The 23,854-nt window shown below is 50.6% G+C and overlaps 8 protein-coding genes and 1 non-coding gene across 9 annotated transcripts; 3 read left to right on the forward strand and 6 right to left on the reverse strand.

The window, feature by feature from the left end:
- Window positions 1–73: 73 nt before the first annotated feature.
- AKAW2_51384A (ABC transporter ATP-binding protein) lies at window positions 74–4,325 on the reverse strand (the record flags this gene model as incomplete). The annotated part of the gene is made up of 5 exons (XM_041691307.1): window positions 74–990; window positions 1,049–1,171; window positions 1,228–3,115; window positions 3,176–3,839; window positions 3,889–4,325. The coding sequence occupies 5 exons, from the start codon at window positions 4,323–4,325 to the stop codon at window positions 74–76; spliced, it is 4,029 nt and encodes a 1,342-aa protein (XP_041544805.1).
- Window positions 4,326–4,986: 661 nt separating this feature from the next.
- AKAW2_51385A (polysaccharide biosynthesis domain-containing protein) lies at window positions 4,987–5,677 on the reverse strand (the record flags this gene model as incomplete). The annotated part of the gene is made up of 5 exons (XM_041691308.1): window positions 4,987–5,044; window positions 5,103–5,139; window positions 5,203–5,487; window positions 5,541–5,565; window positions 5,633–5,677. The coding sequence occupies 5 exons, from the start codon at window positions 5,675–5,677 to the stop codon at window positions 4,987–4,989; spliced, it is 450 nt and encodes a 149-aa protein (XP_041544806.1).
- A 668-nt stretch (window positions 5,678–6,345) lies between these two features.
- On the reverse strand, window positions 6,346–7,630 carry AKAW2_51386A (synembryn; the record flags this gene model as incomplete). Its single annotated transcript, XM_041691309.1, has 4 exons — window positions 6,346–6,445; window positions 6,499–7,343; window positions 7,401–7,520; window positions 7,574–7,630. The coding sequence occupies 4 exons, from the start codon at window positions 7,628–7,630 to the stop codon at window positions 6,346–6,348; spliced, it is 1,122 nt and encodes a 373-aa protein (XP_041544807.1).
- Window positions 7,631–8,915: 1,285 nt separating this feature from the next.
- Window positions 8,916–14,322, forward strand: AKAW2_51387S (putative telomere length regulator protein (Rif1); the record flags this gene model as incomplete). Its single annotated transcript, XM_041691310.1, has 3 exons — window positions 8,916–11,846; window positions 11,896–12,162; window positions 12,211–14,322. 3 exons carry the CDS (start codon window positions 8,916–8,918, stop codon window positions 14,320–14,322), a joined length of 5,310 nt encoding a protein of 1,769 aa, XP_041544808.1.
- A 932-nt stretch (window positions 14,323–15,254) lies between these two features.
- AKAW2_51388S (putative RING finger protein) lies at window positions 15,255–16,073 on the forward strand (the record flags this gene model as incomplete). Its single annotated transcript, XM_041691311.1, has 2 exons — window positions 15,255–15,331; window positions 15,425–16,073. 2 exons carry the CDS (start codon window positions 15,255–15,257, stop codon window positions 16,071–16,073), a joined length of 726 nt encoding a protein of 241 aa, XP_041544809.1.
- Window positions 16,074–16,283: 210 nt separating this feature from the next.
- AKAW2_51389A (D-hexose-6-phosphate mutarotase) lies at window positions 16,284–17,411 on the reverse strand (the record flags this gene model as incomplete). The annotated part of the gene is made up of 3 exons (XM_041691313.1): window positions 16,284–16,670; window positions 16,722–17,051; window positions 17,166–17,411. 3 exons carry the CDS (start codon window positions 17,409–17,411, stop codon window positions 16,284–16,286), a joined length of 963 nt encoding a protein of 320 aa, XP_041544810.1.
- Window positions 17,412–18,947: 1,536 nt separating this feature from the next.
- Window positions 18,948–19,034, forward strand: AKAW2_t50016S. The gene has a single exon. It is a non-coding gene; the product is annotated as a tRNA-Gly (tRNA).
- Window positions 19,035–19,260: 226 nt separating this feature from the next.
- On the reverse strand, window positions 19,261–21,190 carry AKAW2_51390A (MDR family MFS transporter; the record flags this gene model as incomplete). Its single annotated transcript, XM_041691314.1, has 5 exons — window positions 19,261–19,941; window positions 19,995–20,514; window positions 20,565–20,765; window positions 20,824–20,909; window positions 20,960–21,190. The coding sequence occupies 5 exons, from the start codon at window positions 21,188–21,190 to the stop codon at window positions 19,261–19,263; spliced, it is 1,719 nt and encodes a 572-aa protein (XP_041544811.1).
- A 461-nt stretch (window positions 21,191–21,651) lies between these two features.
- IKS1 (protein kinase IKS1) lies at window positions 21,652–23,844 on the reverse strand (the record flags this gene model as incomplete). Its single annotated transcript, XM_041691315.1, has 2 exons — window positions 21,652–23,686; window positions 23,786–23,844. 2 exons carry the CDS (start codon window positions 23,842–23,844, stop codon window positions 21,652–21,654), a joined length of 2,094 nt encoding a protein of 697 aa, XP_041544812.1.
- Window positions 23,845–23,854: the final 10 nt, after the last annotated feature.

Raw genomic sequence — 23,854 nt, forward strand, 5'->3', positions numbered from 1 at the left:
TTTATTACTGCATTGACTATTGTGGGGAGCGTGCTCTATTATTCTTCTCTCTCTCTCCCTCATTACCCCCATTTCATCCATCCACCTCAGAATCCTCCTCCTCCTCCTCAATCAAAGCCCTTAATTTCCCACCCTGCCGCCGAGCAAGCACCTTATACTTCCCCGCCTCCACCACACGACCCTTGTCAATCACAATAACATTATCCGCAATCTCCATCATATCCCTTGCATGCGTAATGATAAGGACAGTAAGGCCCTTCCGCGTCGCGACCAACCTCTGCACGGTCCGTCGAATGATCTGAGCGTTATTCGGATCAAGGCTGGACGTGGCTTCATCCAGGATAAGAAGCTGTGGCTGTCGCACCAACGCCCGTGCAATTACCAGCCGTTGCGCTTGTCCCCCCGACACACCGGCCCCGCCGTCGCCTATCATGGTGAAGTAGCCCTTGGGCAGGGATGAGATGAACTCGTCGATCCCGGCTGCTTCTGCTGCGGCGCGGATGTGGAACATTGTGCGGAGCGGGGAGTCGTCTTCGAGTCCGTAGCTGATGTTGTCTGCTACTGTGCCGGGGAAGATGGAGGGTCGTTGGGAGACGATGGTGATGAGGGAGCGGAGGGTTGGGGTGTGGATGCGTTGGAGGTCGATTCCGTTCAGGGATATAGGAGAGGTTCTTCTGTCTGTGGAGGAGGAGGTGGTGGTGGTGGTGGGGGCTTCATAGAGATTCAGGAGCAACGATGCTATTGTGGATTTGCCGGAGCCTGATCGGCCTACGATTGCTGTGCTTTGGTTCCGGGGGATGGTGATGCATACGTCGCGTAGGACGTGTGCGTCCGGGCGGGATGGATAGCGGAAATTCAGGTTGGTGATCTTTACTGGTGCGGCTGTGGTGATTTTGAGAGTGCCCCGGTGTTCGTGGGATGCGCCGCGTGGAAGGTGTGCTAGGCGTAGGACTTGGTTGGCCATTATGTGGGAAACGCTGATCTGGGGGACTAAAGGGGTGTTAGCTGTGGGCGTGGGCAATGGTTGTCGGGTAGGTAGGTGGCTTACTCCATGATAGTACTGTGCTTGCGTAGCCAATGCTGAAGAGAAGGACAGAGAAGACAGTCATGAGGCTGGTGACGGTATATTCAAGAGATGATACGAGGACGGCTCCGTAATAGAAGATTAGGCCTGCGCAGGGTCAGATCTGTGAAGAGTTTCAGGGTTTTCATATACAGGTTGCTTACTGCTGACGAATATGATCATGGACTCTACCAGTCCAAAGAGAAAGCCGGTATAGACAGCTTTCTTCACTCCGAGGACCATACATAGTGCCGCGGCCTTCATATGCTTCTTGTGGAAGTAAGGCTCAAGGGTCAATGTGCGGACGGTGCGAATCTGTGAGAATGTCTCGATGAATATCTCCGACGCTGTCGTTTTGACCCCGGTGCAATGTCTCTCCCATATTCCGGTGGTTTTCTCGAGCCCTCTGGTGATGGCATAGATGACTGGTCCGCAAGCCACTGCCACGAGGGTCAGTTTCCAACAAACAGCCATGCACCATATGATAGCCACCACGGTGACTGAAGTAGCCACCAGAACGTAGCCACCGAAATGACCGACCAGGTTTCGCATCTCCTCAGCACTGTGGTTGAGGGATGAGGTGAGTTGGGAAGGTTCATTTCCTGCTTCTTCAAACCATTTTCGTGGCTGGTCAAGGATATGATGGAAACCTCTTTTGCGGAGACGATCAACCCACGCCTGGCCACATAGCTCCAGAAGATAATGCATCAGAAATGATATAACGCCGTCGCCTACGGCTATTCCTAGTACTATCAGTGACCATGTTGAGGCTTTGGCTTGCTTGTTGTAAAACGTCTCAAGGAGCTTCGACAGGCAATAAGAAAACAGCGGAGTAGCCATCGAATGGCCCAAGGTGCTGAAACATCCAAGTAAAAGAAGCAGCTTTTGACCTCGAGTCAAGTTAGGGAGTATGGTCAGCATGATCCGCCCCAATGACATGCTTTCTTGCGGGGCGAGGCGTGCTGCATTCTTAAAAGGCCGCTTACTTCGATGCTTCGATCTCGCTCTATTGATCTCATTGACGACATCATTCGCAGGAAGTATACTCTGTCTGAACCGATTGGACTGGAAATTTGTATCATCGACATGGATGGTGTTGAGCTCAAACATCTGCATCCCAATAGACTCACGGCGTGGTCTGAACTTTTGGGTGTCTGCAGATTGACGAATGCTCTGTATGCTCCTTTTGTAGCCGTGAATAGCATAAGAATGCTGTGCAAGCTCGCTGTGTCGAGAAAACGAATCAGGGCTTGGACCGCGTGTACTCTCAATTGAGGAGTTTGAAGAAACACTGGACCATCGATCAGAAGAACGGTGGGCAACACCATGCTCACTTTCCTCACGATGAAGTTTGTCCGAGGTAGCAAAACACGTATTGCTCTCCTCCAGTTCATGTCTGTAGCCAGCTTGAATAACCGAGCCTTGGTCCATGATGTAGGCAAAGTCGTGATCCATGATTTGCGACATATCATGTGTGATGATGATAGTTGTTTTCCCTCGACGCCATTCCCGGATAGCTTTCGTTATTTCGACGCGGTTGGTGGCATCAAGGGCACTCGTAGGCTCATCCATTATCAATATAGGCGTATCCCTCAACCGCGCCCTTGCAATCGCCACTCTTTGCTTTTGACCACCGCTTAGGAAATCACCACCGTGACCCACACAAGTGTCGATTCCCTTGGGTAGATCGTCTATTGTGCTTTGTAACCTTGCAAGATCGATACACTCACGTACATCAATCTTGCTGAGTCCTTCATAGTTGCGACTACCAAAGGCGATATTCATGAAGATAGATTCGTTGAACAAAACGCTTCGCTGCTCCAGCAAAGTAATATTGTTCCTTATCCAGTCAATGCTCAGAGATTGGATGGGGGCCCCATCTATCAGAATCTCCCCGGATAGTGGTAAGTAGAAGCGTGTGAGCAGCTGTCCAAGCGTGCTTTTTCCAGATCCACTTCTGCCAATAACGAAAGTTGTCTCTCCGGCGGGAAAGAAGAAGCTTGTCGACTTCAAGACTGGTCTGTTCGGCTGCGCTGGGTAAGCAAAGGAGACCTGATAGACAAGCTATAAGTTCATGTACCACACAATTGTTCACGGGTTCATCACACTTACATTGCTGACCTCGATATCGCCTTCGCAAAACTTCGGATAAACGGAGCCCCTCCCCTCCCCTCTAACAGTATCCTCTGACTCCGAGCTCAAAGTGTGGATCAGAGAAATGGCTGCATCCTTTCCTTTTGCTAGGATGACAATTTGTGGCATGAGGAATTCCATTGACTGGGCAGCTGCTAAGCAAGCCCAAAATGTCCTGAGCACTTCTCCTGCTGAAATCTCACCGGAAGTGGCCAAGGAGCTCCCATACCAAAAGCCCTGCACGAACATTCCGAAAGTCATCAGTCGCAATATGGATATTTGTAGAGAGGTTAAACGCGCGCGTTTGAGATATTGTATAGCGGCATTGTCAACGCTGCTTACGAAGTTTCGGATCTCGGTATCTTGCCCGTTAAAAGACTTGACGCTGTCGATTGATGAAGTAGCATTGTCGACTATCAGCGATAGATGACTCAGTTCTGTCTTCTGTGATTCCATACACGAGTTCGTCTTATTGGAGAGGAAGGAGAGAGCGGCTGAAAGGAAGGGAATTCCCGCCAAAGTGATCAGAGTAAGGTTCCAGGAGGTGAAGAATGCTAGGGCTAGAGAGAAAATGGCTCGAAAACTGTACTGCAAAGCGAGGCCGAGAGGCTGCGATGTTGCTTTCTGGAGGTCTTCGATTTGCCTGGAAGATTGCGTCAGCTAGGATAGTGGCACACAAGAGTGCGGCATACCCCTGGAGAGAAGATAGAAAGACCCTCGTGCCATCCGGCTGCGTTTCGAACCATTCCTGACTCTTCTGCAAAAGCCTTTCGAAGAGCTTGGTGCGTGCATTCGCGACCTGAAGTTCTCCGAATATCACAAATAGAATGAAATAAACACTATTGCAAACCCCATTGATTGCGCCAAGTCCAACCAACTGGACAGCGTATTTGCTGATCTGTGGCGTAAGGTCCTGTTTCGCAACCTTGCCTCCCCCGAACAGTGTGAACGTATTGAATATCTCGCCCAAGAGTACGGAGAATATAGGAACCGAAAGACTAGAAATGGCCGTAAATGTAAAACCTCCTATGAGCACCGGAAGATGTTTCGTTGTTGTGAAGCTGAACAGCGACATCCACCTCGGTTTTCGATGTATGAAGCGCCTGGCGCCAGCAAGGAAGGCTGCCATGATGAACTATACAGACTGATCAAGGCGGAAGATCTTCAATTGAGTATTTGGTCTTCGACTCCAATATTTAGGTGTCGTATAAGAAGACATGATGATGGTAGGAAAGTATAAAGTGCTAGGGCGTCATATAGAAAAACATAAGCGAATGATGGACACCCAACAAACAGGCTGCCAAGTACTTCTTAGCATAATCATCAGAACAAAGAGCTACGTTCGTTTTCATATTAGCCCATCTGGCCGAATATCAAGCACTTTCCATATGCGGGCATATTGTAGAGGAAAAGAACAATGGGTTGCGTTGCCATTGTTCTCGGGTACACCGGAAAAATATAGTGGGTCAACCGCACGTCTTTCTATCCATCACTGCATTCCAAAGCATCAATTCAGCTCGTTATATGTACAGGTATCCACTCCGGTAGTACCACCCTAGGGCGCCCTGTCGAGGGGTTATCCCCACTCTTTTATAGGGTCATATACGCTATGCTGGACCACCCGGATGAGACCTATGGGCCATGGTAGTAAATATGGCTGTCGAACTCAAGGACTTGAGTCACTGCATAGTCTCTTGACGCTAGCAAAGCAAGGACGGTAAAGGCCCGGATGAACCATTCCGTCTAGCCGCCGTTCCTGCACGGCCCAGATAAGAAGCGCAGCTTCACATTTATTTGTTGGCCTTCTGCGCGCGCTCGTAGATCCAGTCGTTGAGGCCAGCACGGTTTCTGATCCATGTATGAGTTCCCAAATGTTTCCAGAGCTTGTTGAAGTGGAAGGACTCACCTAGCGATCTCGATGGCGTAAAACTGCATACGCATGGCTGTCCTTCTGTTAGCTAGCGTTCCACCCCCCCAGACAAGCCACACAGCCATTTATCACTTACCGAAGATCGTGGTATCTCTGTCGTATTCGACCTTGGGGCTAGCACGCAGCATGGTACCGAAGTTGAAGTCCTCGATAATCTTCTCGTACTGGTTGATCCAGTTACGCCACTTCTCCTTGCCCTCCTTGCTCTTCATCTTGTCCTCATCGAGCGTCTCGGCAGGGTCGAAGTCGGGGAATTCCTTCTGGAAAGACTCGAGGATCTCATCGTCCATCTTGGTCAGGCGGAGTTTCGAGCCGGGGACCTTCTCCAGAATCGACCAATATGTCATCAGATGTTCCACGGCTGCATAATCGTGAGTCAGGGGACGAGTTCGAATCAGAGATGTCCGGACCAACCCTTAACGGCAAACTGCTTCTCCATCTGCACCAAATGTCAGCATTCTCGGTCGGAAATCTGAATAGGCAGTCTAGGCGCAAAAGTGACATACATCCTCAAAGTTCTCCGCCGTCTCTGGATCAAAAGGCTTCGACATCTTGGCGGTTGTGTGGGCGATAAATAATTACACAAGAAGCAGACAATATCACAAGAAGAGTGTAAAGGTAGGAAATATGTTCTATTCGCTGGCTAACAGTCAGGGTAGTCGAAAAGAAATCGAAAAGTGAGTTGCCCCGCGCCCGACTTCTTTTTCCCGCAGGCGGAGAGATTTTTGCGCCGCCGCCCTTCAACCCCGCCGCTCGCGATTGGGCCGTACGTCATTTACAGATCTCAAAAACACCACCAGGCATTTAAGAGTCCGGACTATGTACGCTCTAGTTTAACTACGTTACTGGCATGAATAATTACAATTCAGGTTCTCTATCTCGGCCTGCGAATCTATTCAGTTTGCTATCTAGATTGCTCGCTGTCTGAGAAATGCCATGTCCGGCTAACTAATCTGCCTCTGCCGCTTATTAATTGCATAGCAATCCACAGCGATGCTAGATCATACCGGAAAGATCCAGAAATGGCGGACAAACGCGAACGCCACTTAATGCTCTTTTGGCGAACAGTGTTCAATCCAAGTAAGGTTGACACATTGATTTCAGAGCGTAAGAATCCATCGGGATCGAACAAGGGAAAGAGAATCTCTTATCGGTGGCGGACAGAGATTGAACTATGGTACAGGGAAGCAATGTAAGGAAACGAAGAAGAGCATTATGCCTAATCACTGTCGTCGGAGTCGGGCAACTCTTCGAAACGTCCTTCATGGAGGGCGCGGGTGACAGGATTCTCCACCTGAAGAATGCCGTTCGCTCTGGCTCTGTTACGATACTCAGCATTTATTAGTGCAAGTAGAGGAAGGGTTAGGCTTACCGCTCAAATAACACAAATAATCTCTCTGCCTCTCTTTCTTTCTCCTCTTTGGTCATAGGAGGACCCTCGTCCTTCTTCTCTGCAGCCCACTTCTGGCCAGTAATGGGGTTGACCTCTGGATCAAAACCGTTCGGGTTGGTTGCGAATGCTTCGCCTGCCGTCTTGGGGATTTCCATGCCGCGAGAAGCTAGTAGCCCTGCAGCGAACCCATATCCGATGTTCTTTGTCAGATTCTCGGCGTCTTTGCCAGAGAGCACAAACATAAGCTCAGAAATAGCAGTCTTCAGGTTAGGGTAGGGCGTGGTCGACAGATTGAGTAACTTCGATGAGAGGGTGTCTGATTGTCCAATCGGGCGGCTTCTATCGTTGTCCTCGGGCAGGAGAAGCCATTGCATATATTTGCGAGGGCCGTCTGGAGCCATCTCATGAATGACCACGAGCGTATGGAACAGGGGTATAGCCTTGGTCTCCAGCTCGTCAGGGCCATATGCGGACACAGCTTGATCCAATATGTTGATCAGCTTGTCGACATTGCAATTCTGATTGAAGGTCGGGAAAAGGGGGCTACTCTCGAAGACTTTGCCCTTCTTATTTTCCAGATCAAGCGTGGACAAGCAATTAAGAAGATAGCTGAGGAGGCCTTCCAGAGGCTTTGGAGGGATATCAATGCGGTTGATTATCTTAAAGATGTGAGGAATCGAAGCCGAGAATGTCGCAGCCAAATCAGAATATATCTTTGAGACATTGAAAATGAGCTTCAAGGTATCAGTAAGGGCCAACTCGTCCATCTGAGATAGAGACTTTTTGCCAGATTTGGGGAATTGTTTGGCGTGTCGGACGATTTGCTGGAATCAGTCAGCTTCCATCATATTTCGGTTTTGGCAAGACACGCGTTAGCTTACGTAGTTGACATTTTCACCCAGAGAGTGGTGTCTGATAAGATTGTCAAAGTCCATTGTGGTGTCATAGGTAGACAGGAACAGGATCCGACTGATCACCATCTCGTCCTCCGAGGAATCACACTGATTGATGGTCAACTTCTGCACGAGCTGGTTGACATAGTGAATGGGTATACCTTGAGCCTCTCAGCCAATTTACCCCCGTAGCCTGTGTCTACGAACAGCTGGCGCATCGATCCGTCTAAGAGGAGAGCATTTGCGACGCAGCGTAGAGCGGCACGACGCACATCCGGGGTATCCCCATCAACACCATATTTGGCTAATACTTCTATCCCCTCTTTAGAGTAAATAGGTTGGGCATGGCTGGGGTTGGTCCCGTGCTGCCTCAACTCCAGGAGTGTCTGCACGCGTTCTAAGGCACGCAGGTGACGAGGTCAGACCGGTACATATTACATTCCCTGTGTACTTACCCTTCGAAGTGAGAGACTTCGCCTCGAGGTCCGTTTTGAGAGAGCCCAATAGTTTAGTGACTCGCTGCAGCTTCTCTAGTCGCTTGTTAATCGAGGTCTGTACAATGAAACGGCTTCTACATACCTGGGCCTTGGAGCGGCCTGAAATCCATGGTCACCTTTTGCTTAGCGCAATTCTATGCGCCGGAAGTGAAGTGTGTCAAGGGGTAACTGCTGGCTTGCAATAGCCGTCTTACGGGGCGCGGTGAACCCCTACTAGTCTGTCCAGTAAGCCCCACTTAGCTTGGGCTTGATCAAGTTGCAGCGAAAGCGGGTCTCCGCAATTAAGGACAGAGTAGTTGGAGAGGCGAAAACCAATCCCGAGGTTATGGGATGATCTGGAGTATCTTTCTTCGCCGATGGGCTGTAGTGAATTCCGGTGCTGGAAGCAGCGCAACGGATAAGGATAGGAGCTAATGTTGCGCTGATGAATAGAGATCCGCAGCGCAATAAAGCAGAACCCCACCGGATAGCACTAAGCGGCTGCACAGTATCTCCGCAGTCTGTACATGCAGCAATGGTATTAGACACAAGGTTGACGAGACAGACATAAATCAATGCATGCAGTCTGTGGTTAGTAGTTAAGTAGATGAAACTTACATTGACAACTCGTTCTGGGTTTGAAAACAAGCAACGTGAATGGGGGAAACGAGAAAATTGAAGATAATAACTAAAGAATTGGGGGGTGGGCAGCTCCGGTTCATCTCCGAAGCCTTCTCCGTGGTGCCTGAGTGCCTTACTGCCTTGGGCATGAAACGCGGCGCTGCCACTTTACGCGTGGCTCAGCCACAGGCGCGTCTTTTTGAGTTGCGTGGCTTGGCGCGGCCCCGGTAGGATCAAACTGGCACGGCTATCCTACTTTCACCAGGGCTTTGATCCTTGCTCATGCTTGTCGACAGCTTCGGTCTGGGTCATGGACAGCGTGGTTTCTAGCTAGGCTGTATCGCGATGTTCCTTCTCCTTCTTTCATTCTTGTCCCCGTTCTTTTCGTCGTCCGATTCTGTGAAATATGGTGGAGGTTCTCGGTCCTCTGTCTGCTCGTCCGCCTACTCCACCTAGGACATCATCTCGTATGCTGTCTGAAAATGATCGAACTGAAGATTCTCCGGTTGTTGTACACACGCCTCGCGACTCTCCCTTTTCCGTCAATGGCTCAACTGGTGTTCCGTCAAGTCGACAATCCAAGCGCGTGAACTTCTCACCATGGACAAGATACATCAAACCTCCCTCGTTCACCAATTCCGCCGCGAAATCCAAATCTGACCTCAAGTCCCTGCCTCCCTCGAACGAATGCAAACCTACAAAATCTATCCTCAAACCGACCACATCTCATTCTGCTACCAATTCGCCGTCTGCTGAACCTCAAGCTCCCGTTTCCTTCGCCATGCTTCTAGAGTCAATCTTACAACAGCTCGCTGGAGAGGCTGTCAGTTCAAGGCTCGACGCCTACATGCAGTTCTTCGGGGCCCTGAGGGCATATGACAATCTGCCTGGTGATCAAGAAATCATAGCGAGGTTGGGCTTGATCACTCAGTTCATACATCGGGACGTTAGCCGGGACTTGACAACCGGCGGACCGCTACATACCAACCTTGTAATACAGGCCCTTAAGTTGGCTGTTGCACTGGTCTGGCATAGTGAGATCTCTGCGCGTCTGCCAGATGACTTCAAGACTTTTCTCGTCGATCATTCCGTCAACTGTCTTCAAGATGTGAAGATGCCAAAGTCTGTGGTAACTCACTACTTGTCCGTATTGTCAACCCAGAACTTTAACGCCAAGGTCATGACGAACACGCGAATAATACGCATTTTGACGGTTCTCCATGAATTGACTAATCGCGTCACTGGAAGCGCAATTGTGTCCCAGCGTTTAAGCATCTATCTTCGTGTCCTCAACCAATCTAAGATGATCTTCGTCTCAAATGCATCCCTGTGGATGGATCATCTCATATCCGGCTTGCTACACCATGTCAAAGATATCAGGATCAAGGCTATTTCGGTGGGCTTTCAGACCGCTATAGCGTGCGGACCGAACCCAACCTTGTCGAAATGCGTCCGTGAGGTCTTCAGCAGACCTCTCGATGAGCGGAGGAAGCTTGTGACGGAAGTTTGCGAGCGAATGACGCGCATGATGGCACTTTCTGATTGCGGAGTCCACATACCTCAGATATGGAGTGTGATTATTCTACTCCTGCGCAGCAAAAAGTTCAACGTCGATCAGTGGGAGCATTTCAAAGAATGGGTCCTTGTGCTGCAGAGATGCTTCAATTGCAGTGATTCTGCAATTAAAGCGCAGGCCATCGTTGGCTGGAATCGGTTTGTTTATGTCGTCAGTCCCAGCGACACAACAAGCCCTTCGTTATTGCGGATGCTGAGCAAGCCCATCGTCTCTCAGTTCGATCGGAAGAAGCAAGACAAACAACCCAGTCAGCTAGCCTTGTGCAGCTACTATAATCTTCTTTATTACGCCTTCCGTCCCTCGGCATCGTTTCAGCATCTTGATGTCGTCTGGGAAGAATATGTCGCTTCACCGGCTTCGAGCATCTTTTCGTCTGTACCCAGTCTCAGCGACAGGGTAGCCCACGTGCTATCCAATATGCTCTGGAGCCCTCAAGCGAAGGTTTGGTTGGAGAACAAGGTCAATGAGAGCAACAAGCTGGACCCTGAAGAGTTGCCATCCATTGACAGTAGGTGGATTCGGTCGAGGATAACATCGGTTTTGAGCGTTTTTGAGGAGATCTTCAAGTCTTCTGTCTGGAACCCCGATATTGAGCGGTCGAATATTGCTACAGCCTGGATCGGCTTGTCCAAGGCCTTGTCACATGCGTCGAGCAAAGAGATTACGCCCACGCCAGAATCGATGCAAGCTGTAGCACACGTGCTTGGCCTTCTTCAGCGCCTCTGGAACGCCGGGCCCTCATCGCTCAATGCGGCTATCGAGAAGGACTCAACGGATGCCTTCTATGACCGGTTCAGCTTTCTTGCCACCACTATGATCTACAGTCTTGGTAGCGCACGGTTTACCGAGAAATTACTCCTCAAGACAGCCGATGAGACTTTTCAGGCTGCTACTACGCCTACGCATCGTCATCAAAAGGCGAATACAAGTCTAGACAGTCCCATCCTACATTTTCTTCGATTTATCAGTGAACTACCTGGTCATTCGAGGCCTTCCCCGTCATATTCGCGCCTCGTTACCCGTGTTCTGGAAGCTACTTGCAGTGACAAGCTATCAAGGAGCTCACGTCTGGAATTCTTAAGCCAATGCGCAGATATACATGTGTATGATGCGGCTGCTCATATTGGCGATGATAGTCTAGCTGAAACCGTGTGGAGGTCTGTGGCACAGCTGTCTGCAAGCTCTTTATCCTCTTTCCCTATGGAGACAGCTCGCGAACGTGATGGCTCAGTTTGCCGTGACTATGAGAACATTGTTAACATCCTTTCTGCCGGCTTGAAGTTCTCCGACGTGTTCGAAGTCTGGAATCCGCTTGTTGATTCTCTTATCCGCGTCGTAAGAACCGAAAAGGGTGATCGGGCTATTTCCACCATGGCCATGGAACCTCTTGCCGCATCTATCATAGAACAAGGGACACGGAATACCTGCAAGCCCTCCGCATCACTCTTGAAACTCTCGCTCTCAATTCCTTACGGCCACGAGGCGGAGACGGCAAAGGGAACTCATGAAATGGCCTTCCCTCACAAGTTGATCGAACTCGTGGATAGGACTCTTCGTCAGTCGTACGAAAGCTTTGATCCTGTCGAACCAAACGGCATTGCAGATTTCATCGAGTGTCTGACGTCTCTACTGGGATCGGGTGTACCTACTTTCCGTACAGCAATACTCTCACACCTCCAGCAGTCCCTTGCATTTTATCTCAAAGACGGGGAGCGCAAGATAAACGCTGAGAGTGGCGTGGAAAGCAGAATCCTTACTGCTGTAAGTGTACGAAGCAAGGGGCTTGTGTTACGTACTAACTTAGAATTAGTGTCGCGCGCTGTCGTCAGCCGTCTTGAACATCTTGCAAGCAGCACAACCTCACGACGCCTTCTGTGTACAAAAGTTCGAGCCTATAATCTGTGCGGGTCTTGAATCCACACATGCCTCTGTAACAAAACGATTTCTTGACTTCTGGCGTTGTTCGTTTGGATCACAAGAGTCCTTGCCCTGCCCCGAGACGATATCTCGCGCGCTACACGATATTGAAGTCCAGATGAAGCTTCAGCAGCCGCATGGTCATCGGCAAAATTTACAGGTACGTATTCTGAACAAAATTCCAGCCTGCCCTGCTAAGAAATTCCAGTCCGAGGCACAATCCGATCGTCAAGATGCAAAGGCCATTTCAGTCGATACATCGGTCAAGTCTCGCATTGCTTTCATACTTGATGATCCATTCACGTTGGGGCTGAACTCGTCGCCTATAACCGGAGGGTCTGAGCGTAAAGCCATGCCTACGTCTTCGGAGAAGCAGACCGGACATTCAGCAGGCCAAGTATCTCAAACTGACGATGACTCTGATCCGGATGTGGCCACGGGTCATTCGATGCCCCTCCCGACGGGATCGGGAGACCCTAGGAAGCGTAGCGAGTTGTTTTCGATCATTGAAAGCCTTCGTTCGTCTTCACCTCCGACGAATACTCCAAGAGAACTTGGTTTCATGACGCCCCCGCACTTGCGCGACCTGCGCAACGCGGATGCCGACGCCGGGACTCCACAAACCCCGACCCTACCACCTGTCGCCACTGACAATGAATATGGGTTTCTCGGTTCTTCCCCTACGCCGGGTACTCGAAGCCGAACGCAATTGAGCGAACCCGAGATACCTCAGTCGCTGTCGACTCCAGCAGCAGAAGAGTCTGTTCTAGAAAACGAACTTCAATCCTCCCCTCCAAAGCTGAAATCGACCAGTCCTGAACCTCGAAGTAACACAGGAAACATGGCCACACCAGGATCAGGGAACACTACGTCGAGCAGGAGCAGAAGATCGAAGAGGAGGGCCCGGCGTTCGTCAAGGCAGAAGAAGGCAATGAACGCTCAGTCCAGTCAACCGGAAGCGACTGATGAAAGCATGGCAGTTGATTCAGAGGAGCCACTGACAAAGCGTCTCCGTTCATCGACAGGCAAATTGCCAGAAGACAAAAGTCTCTCCATTGAAGACAGGCAATCGAAGGATTCGTCGAAGGATGGTCCCCGTGACGCCGGGCTTTCCCAAGACCCTGTTACGGATTCTGGTGCTACCGAGGAGCCTGTCATCGAGCCAGAGCACCAGGTCAATGCTGAGCAACCGAAAGACAAAGAAAAACAATCAATAGACGGCTACGACTATATAGCGGACTCATGCAGCGACGACATGGAGACCCAGGTTGCGTCTCAGTTGGAGCAGGATCTAGAACTCGCTGTAGATCTGGACGACACAGCGAGTGTAGAACATGTTGCAACAGCTGCGGAACAGGGCGCAAATAAGAAACGGAAACGCGAGGCAGAGCAATCTACACCTTCGGGCAAAGAACGGCGTCGCTCTTCAAGACTCACAAAGACGCCTTCTGTCGCAGATATCGAGGGAGGTCGTGCTACTCGGTCTAAGAGACCGATGACCGTGTCACAGGAGGTCGAATCATCCCCTGCCGAATCGGCGCCGAAGCGACGGAAGACGGAGTCTAAGAGTGATATGACTACCACGAGCAAGCCCGCCGAGCAAGCAGCTAGTACTGATAGCGGGAAGACCAAGGCCCTGGATACCCAAGACAGCTCTCAAAAACGCAGATCCTCTCGTCTCAGTGGACAGGCAGCGCCAGCCATTCCTGAGGAGAGCCCGCTTCCGAAGAAGTCACCACGACCTAGTCGTTCTCGCAAGTCGACCAAGGACAAGACCAAAGACAGCATACCAGAAGAGCCTCAACTTAGAGAAGATATCGAGACCCATCACGACGAGACTCCTACTAGAGATGCGGTGGACCAACCTGTCAAGGATGAAAGGGAGTCCAAGATCACTGTTGAAGATAAACCAACTGGGCAACTCCCAGAACCGGATAGCTCAGTGCAGCCTTCAACAGAAGCTCAGGTTGACGAACCGATGGATGAGCCGGTGCCCGAGACCCAGCAAACGGCTCCTGATGACGTGCAAATGGAAGACGCGCCCACAGTGACCGAACCTATCCCTGAGAAGGGGGCGCCATCTGAAGAGAAAGATCTGGAGACGACGGAGAAGAAGACGCGAGCAGTATCCCGCACAACGCAGACCGAAAGCCAGAAGGAGCCAGAGATCACAGAGGCTGGCATCACAGACTCCCTCCGCAAAGTATTGAGCGATGTGAAACTGGCCAAGTTGGATCGAAATTCGCTAAAGGAAATTGACGATTTACTATTTGATATCCGGGTGGAAACGCATGAGGCATTGAGGAGAAACACCGGTTGAATGGATTTTGCATAGCGATGGCGTTGTACTTTTGTCTATATCCTAGTCTCAAATATTTATACTCCTTGCTTTTTCTTTTTTTGTCTTTCTGACTGTTTTATTTTGTGACCATGGCCATCAAAAGAAGTCTCATTTGTTTTATGATCCTGTGCTTGATTTGCCATTATTCTTTCGGTCTTATGTTCTATTATAAGATGGACGATGCGGAAGCTGAATGTACTCATCACGCTTTTAAGACTGGAGAATGCAACTGTAATACCAGCATACCATAAACCTATATTTTAATCCCAATCACTAGTCACTACTAGTTCTTAAGGTAGTTCAAGATGATTAATCCGCGGAATCCTCGGCCGCTGACAGGAGTCAATCCGTCATCTCATCCTCACTGCCACATACCCATCCTTTCTCCCCTCATCCAGGAGGCTTACTACTACTTACCAACCGACCAACCAACCAACCATGCTTATCCTCCGGGGCGTCAGGGTCCCCTAAAACCCGAGCACATCAGTCAGCTAAATACTAACTGACCTACTTCATCTATCCATCAGAACTGAGTCTCTATCCTCAACATGACCACACTAATGACCCAACCCTGAATCAAAGACTCAAAAGTCGTCAGTCAGACTGGCGTCATGGTCCCGGAGAAACGAGGAAAAGAGACCCGATAGCAAGCAGTGGTGTATTCACTAACTAACTAACCTTCTCAACACTTTGATTTTGGTTTTCTTATCGCGGGGTCTATGACTGCGCTATAGTGTACTTTACTTACTCACTCACTCAGCTCTCACTTCATCGGGATCATATTACCTAGCTACCTGGATAGATAGATAGGTAGTTTGTAACGTGAGTATACCCCTACCTACCTACCCTATTCATACAATATCTCAGCTACTAACAATGAATAAGACCATCGCAACACCACTACATACATCATGGTCCAAGTATCCTCACTAGCATTAGTAGGCTATCTAGCTCCAGTGCTCGTGACGTTTCTGCTTTTTATAACATGGTATGTATGTCTTTCCACCCCTTTATTAGGTGTATATATACCCTCCATGCAATCAAAGAAAGAACATGTAATTAAATCAAGATAAAACTACAGGCTCATCCTCGGCACCCGCCGTCGCCGTCGCCGTCGTCGTCGCCTCTACGGCTCTACATACCCCTACTCGGACGCCGAAATGGCGGCGGCGGCGGGGGGACAACGTAATCCCCGGATCGTGATCTCACAGCAGCTCATCGAGGTACTTTATCCGCAGGTGAAGTACAAGTACTGGTTGGCTGGGAAGCAGAATGAGCAGCAGCAGCAGCAGCAGGAACAGCAGCAGAAGGAGGATCTACCATCGGGTGCGATAGCACAAGTGAGATCGACGTCCGGAGATAATACTTCTGGTAAATCAGCAGTGAACACCAACATCAACGATAGCCAAGAAAGAGACAAAGACACAGAAGATGCAGATACAAGCGGAGACAACCACCGCACGTGCGCAATATGCATAGACCAGTTCGCGGATGACGACGAGATCCGATCGCTGCCGTGTCGACATATCTTCCATACGGTGTGTCTGGATCCGTGGGTTACGAAGAAGAATGCGTTTTGTCCACTGTGTAAGAGGGCTTTGTGTGGGGTAAAGAAGGGGGGTGGAGGGGATAGGAGGAGTTGGCCTTGGAGGAGAGGATCGCAGAGGGCGAGTGCGAGGGTGGTTTCGGTTTCGGTGCCCGAGGCGGCGGTTGTTAGAGGGTCGGTTTAGCTCATATGTTGCTTTGGGCAAGTTGGGGTGGTGAGTGGCTCTGTCTGGAGATAAGATTGGGGAAAGGGCAGATCTTGGAGAGGACATCATACAATACTAAACGTACGCGGAGTACAATACTAGGGTAAAATTCTATTTCAATCTCAGCTGAGGCATCCATCGTCACTGCATGATTATTCACGTAAAGTTAAACTTATCCTATTATCCCAGTTACAACCGGGGCCGGATAGTCTGTCCACCTTCCCAAGATTCACCCGCCTCCAGGGTCTGCCAGCCAGCAACGGAACCGGCCTCGACACAAAGCATGTTCTTGTATGCCTCGTCAGGCCCAAAGTCCGCCATACCCTTGGCCTTCTCGATCCAGGGGTTCCACACGACCACATCCGTCAACGCCTCTCGTGTGATCGAGAACAGAGGCTGATCATCCGACGCCGTGGACACGATAATCGGCACCTTCGGATCCAATGCCTTGTACACCCGGTCCGTTTCCTTGTTGATCTCCACTGCCTCCGAGGTCTCCGTGATAGCTGCACCGCCCTGTGTCTTGTCCAAGTATTCTTTTTGCTGGAGGTTTTTGACCCGGACGTTCGTAATGTCCTGCATACCTGGTTAGCCTGACCCTAGCCCAGAAATAGGCTAACGACATACCTCAACGCTCAAATACGTATGCATCAACACCTGGAAATCGAAGTTCTGCTCGCCCTGGTTCTGCACCTGCAGAGAAGTCTCCAAGCTCCCCTTTGTCAGAGTCACGCTATACACCAGTCCAAACTTGTACGGCCAGGCCTTCTGGAACTCTTCGCTCAGCATGGGATGCGACAGTCCAAAGTCCAACTTCACGGCGTCTTCGCCTTCTTTCCGGTCACGGCCGAAGGCTTCGGAGGAGGATTTGCCAAGGAATTCCCAGTTCGAGTTCCGAGCGAAGCCGTGTTGGGGAAGGGCAGAGGTGGCGTGGTTGGAAGGAGGAGGGCCGAAGACCTGATTTATTGAGAGTAGGAGTTAGTTGCTTTGCCTTTCAATGGATACTTGAAGGGAGGTGAGATATAGAGAGCAAGCTGGCTGTTAAGTGGTGATCAGCTGAAGAGGACATACCGGGAATACGACAGGAATGCCACCCCGGATAGGCTTGGAACCATCTAGATTGGCCTTCTCGCTCACGAAGAGCTGTTCCTTGCCATTGGCAAGCTTCCAGGAGGTGACGGTGGCTCCATAGAGATAAACAGTGACGGACTCGCCAGTGGGGAGGGTAGCTTCAACGGTATTGTCGCGGAGGGAGATGGTGGGTTGGGGAAGAGAGGCACCGACGCCGATGGCGGCAGGCTTGTTGGAGCGATCCATGACGGTGGTTGGAAGGTAAGATGAAGGTATTCAAGGTGGAAGGGAGAAGGGGAAAGACCAGCAAAGACGGAGGATGGATGCGGGGAGGCCGGAGTCAACTGAACCGGCGGGGCGGCGGGGCATTGGCGTCATTCGTTCCTCGCCGTTTCAGTTTACGAGCACAACTCATCCCCTTCCATTTCTTATCTTCCTATTGTCGAGGTGCATGTTTCATAGCATCTGATGTGTCTCGACAATAGTTTGAGTCGTCCAACTCATTCAGGAATCTTTTGTAGTCCCATTTCAGCTGGTCTATGCAATGACATCACATGTTTGCTTTCCGTCAGGGTCCAAAGTCAATGCTAAGCTCGATCCAAGGCTGAAGAGATTGCAGATCTATAAGGGTAGCACTGATATTCAACAATAGAGACATCGAGGGAATTAATATATGTATGAGGCTATCCTAACCTCTATGTTACTTGCAGTCCAGACTTCGTCTTTTCATGATGGGTAGCACCTAGAACCATGCCCTATCAGCTGTCCACCGTTTCAGCCACTTCTTTGAATTATCAGCAACAATAGGTTAAAGAGCCAGTCAGTACTTGATCTTTTATGACCCATACTTTCCTAAATATTAATATTTATCATAATATCACCATTGCACCCAAGTGCGTAAGCAAAATGGAAGCAAGCCTATCCAACACTATCTCTTCTCATGTTTTCCTCCTTGTGTCCATCTTATGATTACTACCATTCTGTCGAATGACGATGAACTTATACATAGATTTATTTGCTATACGGACATTAGCCACATAAGAATAGCAGTACTACTAGTGCTTTTCACAAATGACCCAACGAAATACTAAACCTGAATTGAACCCATCATGTAGGACCAAATCGCAGATTGGGGACACCTAACGACATACAATAAAAAGATGTCTTCTCACTATGAACCTAACTATTACTGTTTAACTGCAGGCTATAGTACTAATGATGACACGGTGCCCTTATTCTAAGGCCTCTTGTCGGACATTGAATCCTTCGACGGTATTAGCCCAGCGTGAACAGATAATTACTGCTCCAGAGAAACGATACCATGAAGTACGAGTTTCACCATTTGGACTAATGATCTGACTAAGAATACGCCCATCATAAAATATGATATTAGAATCTGGTACTCTGAACACACAAAGAAAGAATGCCTATGGAGCCACCCAAGTCAAAAAGAAAAGTACGATATTCGCCACCATACCCAACAAGGCAACCCAACCTACCTTACTTACCAACAGCACCGACAATCCAGTCAGTCAGCCAGCCAACACTCCCAATCCCACACCCTCAATCCACACAAATCAAACCCCCCCCCCCCCCCCAACTCCAGCAGAGGAGAAAAAAAAATTCATTTCAAACCCTTCTTACCAATAGCCCCATCATCCAGAGATCCACTTTCCACCCTAAAAACTTCCAAAACATGGTTCCCGAGCTGTCAAAAGAGCGAAAACGACCAACCAGCACCCACCATATAGGACTAAAATTGAGTGGGTATTCTAACAACCGGCGCCAATCGTCTAGTGGTTAGGATGCAACCTTCCCAATCTGACATTGGATCAGGTTGCGACGCGAGTTCGAATCTCGCTTGGCGCAGTTTTTTACTTGTCTCTTTTTTCTTTTTTGGCTATATAATAACTATAGGGAATATGAAGTAGATGGTTTTGACATCAAGTTAAGATACTCTTTTTTCTTTTTCTTTTTTTTCTTCCCCAATGTGGTTTGATCAGATCTTCTACATCGGGTTAATGAATTTCTCAACATTGTGCATCGCTTGCAGACACTACTATACACTGTATCGACTTACACTAAACCTATCGTCTTACACACCTCTACTACTACTAGTACTCTCCTCTCTATCTCCCTCCCCCAATTCATCACCAACCCTAAACGGATTTCTCTTTACCAAAACCGCCGCCACAAACACACTTCCCGCCAACGCAACTGCCAACAAGAACGTCCCCCTAACCGCAACATCGTATGCCCCTATCACCGCCCCCAAGTACTTCCCAGGCAACTTACCCTCCAAGCTCGTCGCACCCAAATGCGTCACCATCACCGGATCCAACCCGGGCACACTCTCCGCTAAATCTCCCGTCAGGCGGTTCAAGAATATCGCCTGCGCAACACTGATGAACACCGCTTCTCCGATGTCCTGCGAAAAGGTCATCAGGGCCATGCCTATGGAGATGTCCTTCAACGGGAGGATAGCCTGCACGGCCATGAAGGGCACGCCGACGGCGCTGCCGGAGCCGAGGCCTAGGAGGATGAGTGATGGGATCCAGAGCTTGGCGGGTGTGGTGGGGGTGAAGGTGGTCATGAGGGCAATCCCGGCGATGACGAGGAGGGAGGCGGGGAGGAGGATCGGGGTGTAGGTGCGTGTGCGGGAGATGAGCCAACCGCCGATGATGGCGCTGATGAGGACGGCGATGACTAGGGGGAGGGTGTTGAGGCCGCTTTGGAGGGGGGTGGCGTTGCGGACGGTTTGGAACCAGATTGAGAGCTGGGGTTGGTTAGTTTCTGTTTAGAGGAGAGGGAGGAGAATGGGGAGTGTACGTAGTATTGGACGATGGCGCGGCAGGCTGAGAGACATAGGCTGAAGGCCGCGCCGGTTATAATGATGCGTTTACGGAGGACGCGCGGTGGGAGCATGGCGGTATCTTGTTTGCGGTGCTGGAGGAGACAGAAGCCGGTGAAGATGATGGGCGAGAGGACGAGAAGGGCGATGATTCGTCCGTTGGTCCAGCTGTAGGTATCGCCGCCCCATTGGAGCGCGAGGAGGAGACATAGTACTGCGGGTGCGAAGAGGAAGAATCCGAGTAGGTCCAGCTCGCGGAGTTTCTGGATATGCGTTTTTGAGCCCCTGGGGGTGATGGTCGGGAGCTTGAGAAGCAGAAGCACGGCGGATGGTAGCGCTGCAGCGGGCAGATTGATGTAGAAACACCATCGCCAGGATAGGTCGGATGTGAGTATGCCTCCAAGGATAGGGGCTATGGCGATGGCGGTGTATTCGCTGGCGCTGATTAGGCCGACAAACGTCGGTCGTCTTCGTAGGGGCGTAGAAATTGCAATTATGCTGGATGATTGTTAGTTTGCAGACATGCCTCTAGGTACTGTAGTGCTTACACCATGCAGCCTTGACTGATCCCAGAGAAACCCAAGCCGGTTATGGCCCTTCCGATGATGAAGATGAATGAACTCGGCGCCAGGCCCGAGAGAAGAATGCCACCCTCGAACAGCAGGAGATTGACGAGAAAGACCCATTTGACTGGGTAGTTGTCATATAGCTTTCCCTGGGAAAGCTGCGACATGCAGGAGGTGAGTCGACTTGGACGCCGTTAGTAGGGATATACAGGGCTGACACTAATCTGTAGGATAGACTCACAAAGCAGCATCATACCAACCAACATCAGCCACTGACCCGAACTCGTCGGTTATACGCGGAACAGCGGTGGTTAGGATCGTGGCATCCTAATATGACGTTAACCAACGCACGGAGATTTGCGAACATTAGCACTTACCAGTCCAACCAGAAAGACACAGAAACAAAGGGACAGGGAAATGAGGACGAATTGGACCCCGTGGGGATAGATGGCCTCACCGGGCTCAGGCTCAGCTTCAGGCTTAGCTTCATCATCCTGTAGGACGGTAGTGTCGCCGACTACATCTTCCGGAACTTGCTGGACCTTCTCGAAACTCTCCCGAGGGTGTGTAGCTTCCGAGAGCTCGATGGCCTCTGGGCTTGTTGCCATGCCGGGCAGGGGGCAGAGGGACTAAAAAACCTGAAGCTAGAAGCATGAGCGAAATTGCAGCGGGGAGGCCGGCTACTATAAGAGAGAGATAAGAAACAACCAGGCAGAAGGTATCAGAATAGTAAATGATGGAGCATCCTGTAAAGCCGGAATTGTGCCAATCAGAAACGAGGAGTCGATGAGGTGATTGCCCCCCGGGCTGATGCGAGCTTAATGCAGGTAAGCCATTTAGTCCGATCCTTCGCAGTCTTGGCCAACTTCCTCACCAATGCTACTCTTGTATGGATACGAATAGATAGGTAGTCTACAGGATAACGAAAAGCCAGGTAAGAACCCAAAGAAAACGGTGGTTCATCATTCGTTCATTATACATATATCGTTAGGCCCGATACATTGGGAAGTACAGACTTCCTGCTCACTTTTGACCACACACAACGCCGGTACGCCGCGATGTGGCGTAGCTATCGAGAAAATAATATCGCACTATGTGATGCCCGCCAGCACAGTGCTTCCATCCGCATTGACAAACTGACAATCAAAAGGTGGAGGAGAAGAGAAACAATCTGGCTCCATAGCCCAGCGGCTGGGAAGTTGACCGCAGCCAGCAGAAGTAGAGGATAAGCAACCCAGGGATTGACTGCCAGAGGACTGCAGGGTTGGAAGGTGGAGACGACCTTGAGCAGGAATGCCGCCAGTTGCAACGCCACTGCAGGGATCTGCGAGTCGATGAGTGATGCAGCGCCCGGGAAGACTCTAGCCAGGGAGAAACGACCGGGAGGCGGGGGTAGTAACTGTTGGACAGGCTGCGGTCGCTCCTGGGGAGCCTCGCGATGTTCGGCTTGTGCGGGAGAGTGCGATTGTGCGCTAGAGAACCAAGGCCGCACCATCATGTCGTTTTCCGGGCTGAGCGGGGTGTTTCGCTCTGACAACGGGCTTGTCTCTTCTACAACCGGCCTCAATGCAGCCTCGGCACCATCCGACTCATACAGTGGATTTCGTCGTACAGCCACTGGACTCCGTGTCAGAGACTTGTTCGGAGAGCTGGATGGCCGGAAGGATGGAGTATCCGTGCTTTCCACCGGATGAATCCTCGCGCTTGGACGTATGTCAGGGCTTGTTGGACTGGTCCTTCTTGATCGAAAACTCTCGTTAACGTTGGCACCAGCCTGTAGGCCGCTCAGAACCTCGTCTGCAGACGGCCGCCCGTCAGGGTCCAAGGACAGTAGACGTTTTAAGAATGTGTAGAGCTGCCCAGGCAAATCCGGCCTGATAAACTGCGCATCGTCAAACCCAGCCCAATGGCTGATTTCCTCACGGAGCTGATCGAGGTCCTCTTTCTCCTCATGGATCAGGTCGGCGTGGGTGTAGGGCAACTGCGCAAAACAGAGGAAGTAGAGAATCATCCCCAAAGAGAAGATATCGGACTTGAAGGTGAAGTTCCCAAATGGACCCCCTGGATAATCTCGCCGTAGAACTTCCGGAGCGCAAAAGGAAACCGTCCCGGTCGCCCCAGTAGACCTCCGCATCGAGTCTTGCGCCTGAACCTCGTCAAAGTCGCTCACGAGCACTCGAATTCCGTCACTGGTCTTGTGAAGCAAACAATTGTTTGGCTTCAGATCACGATGAATGTATCCATTAGCATGGAGGTAACGCAGCCCCGAGGTGATGTCCTTGAAGAAAGAATAAATTTCCTCGAAGTTCAACTTGCGAAGGCCACCAGCTTCAGACGGAGGCTCCGGCCCTCCTCGGGACTTTCTGCGCAGACGCTCCTTCAGCTGCTCAGTGGTTGTCGGAGTGTCAACCGAACCACAGATATAGTTATGCAGATCCCCAGCGTTACAATATTGCTGAAGAATAAATGCACAAGGCACACTGGGCCCGAACGTACTGATCTTCGCGTTCTCCAGCCACACATGTCGATATGAAACAAGATTTTGGTGTGTAAGATGCTGCAGCAATTGCACCTCTGCGAGCACTTTCTCTAGCCATTCATGATCGTCTCCGACGGGAACCCGCTTGCAGGCATACTGTCCGAGCGATACACCGTCCAGCACATGCTTTACCAGCAAAACCACTCCTTTCCCTCCCTTTCCTAAAACCGTCTCTTCCACGAAAAACTTCTTGAAATAGTCCTGTGTAAAAGCGGCGGAAGAGATTCCTTGCGTAGAGTGTATGCCGCTACCCGAGTAGCTGGGCTCGCTGGTGGGACCGTCTGCAAGTGCGGGCGGCACCAGACGTCGGCGGGGTGACGGAGGGCTAGATGAGCTCACAGAGCTGGGCAAGCTATTATGAAGCATGCGGAAATAGTGTGGGTTGATGAACTCCGGCTGCGTTCCGCCATGGTGGTCGTCCTGGGCTGAGCTGCTATCACGTAGGGGTCGATGGCAATACGGGCAGTCAGCAAGCTCCAGGTTGCCGTCATCGCTTTCGGCTGCATGTCGAAGAACAAGTTGCTGGGAGTCTCGGTCAGAAACAACGACAGAGTCGTTATGGCGGCTTGTTAAGAAGCATTGTCAGAAATATCTTCATACTGGGCAATGTGTCTGGTGGGGGAGCCAGGCTGGGGGTGAGGGGAAGCTTGGAGCGGAAGCTTACAGTACGACGTCAAGATTGCCTGACCCGTAGGGAACAATGGACATGCCTTCGTCCGCCATTATAGCAGGC

This window comes from Aspergillus luchuensis, chromosome 5 (assembly GCF_016861625.1).
Source record: "Aspergillus luchuensis IFO 4308 DNA, chromosome 5, nearly complete sequence".
Taxonomy (NCBI): Eukaryota; Fungi; Ascomycota; class Eurotiomycetes; order Eurotiales; family Aspergillaceae; genus Aspergillus; species Aspergillus luchuensis.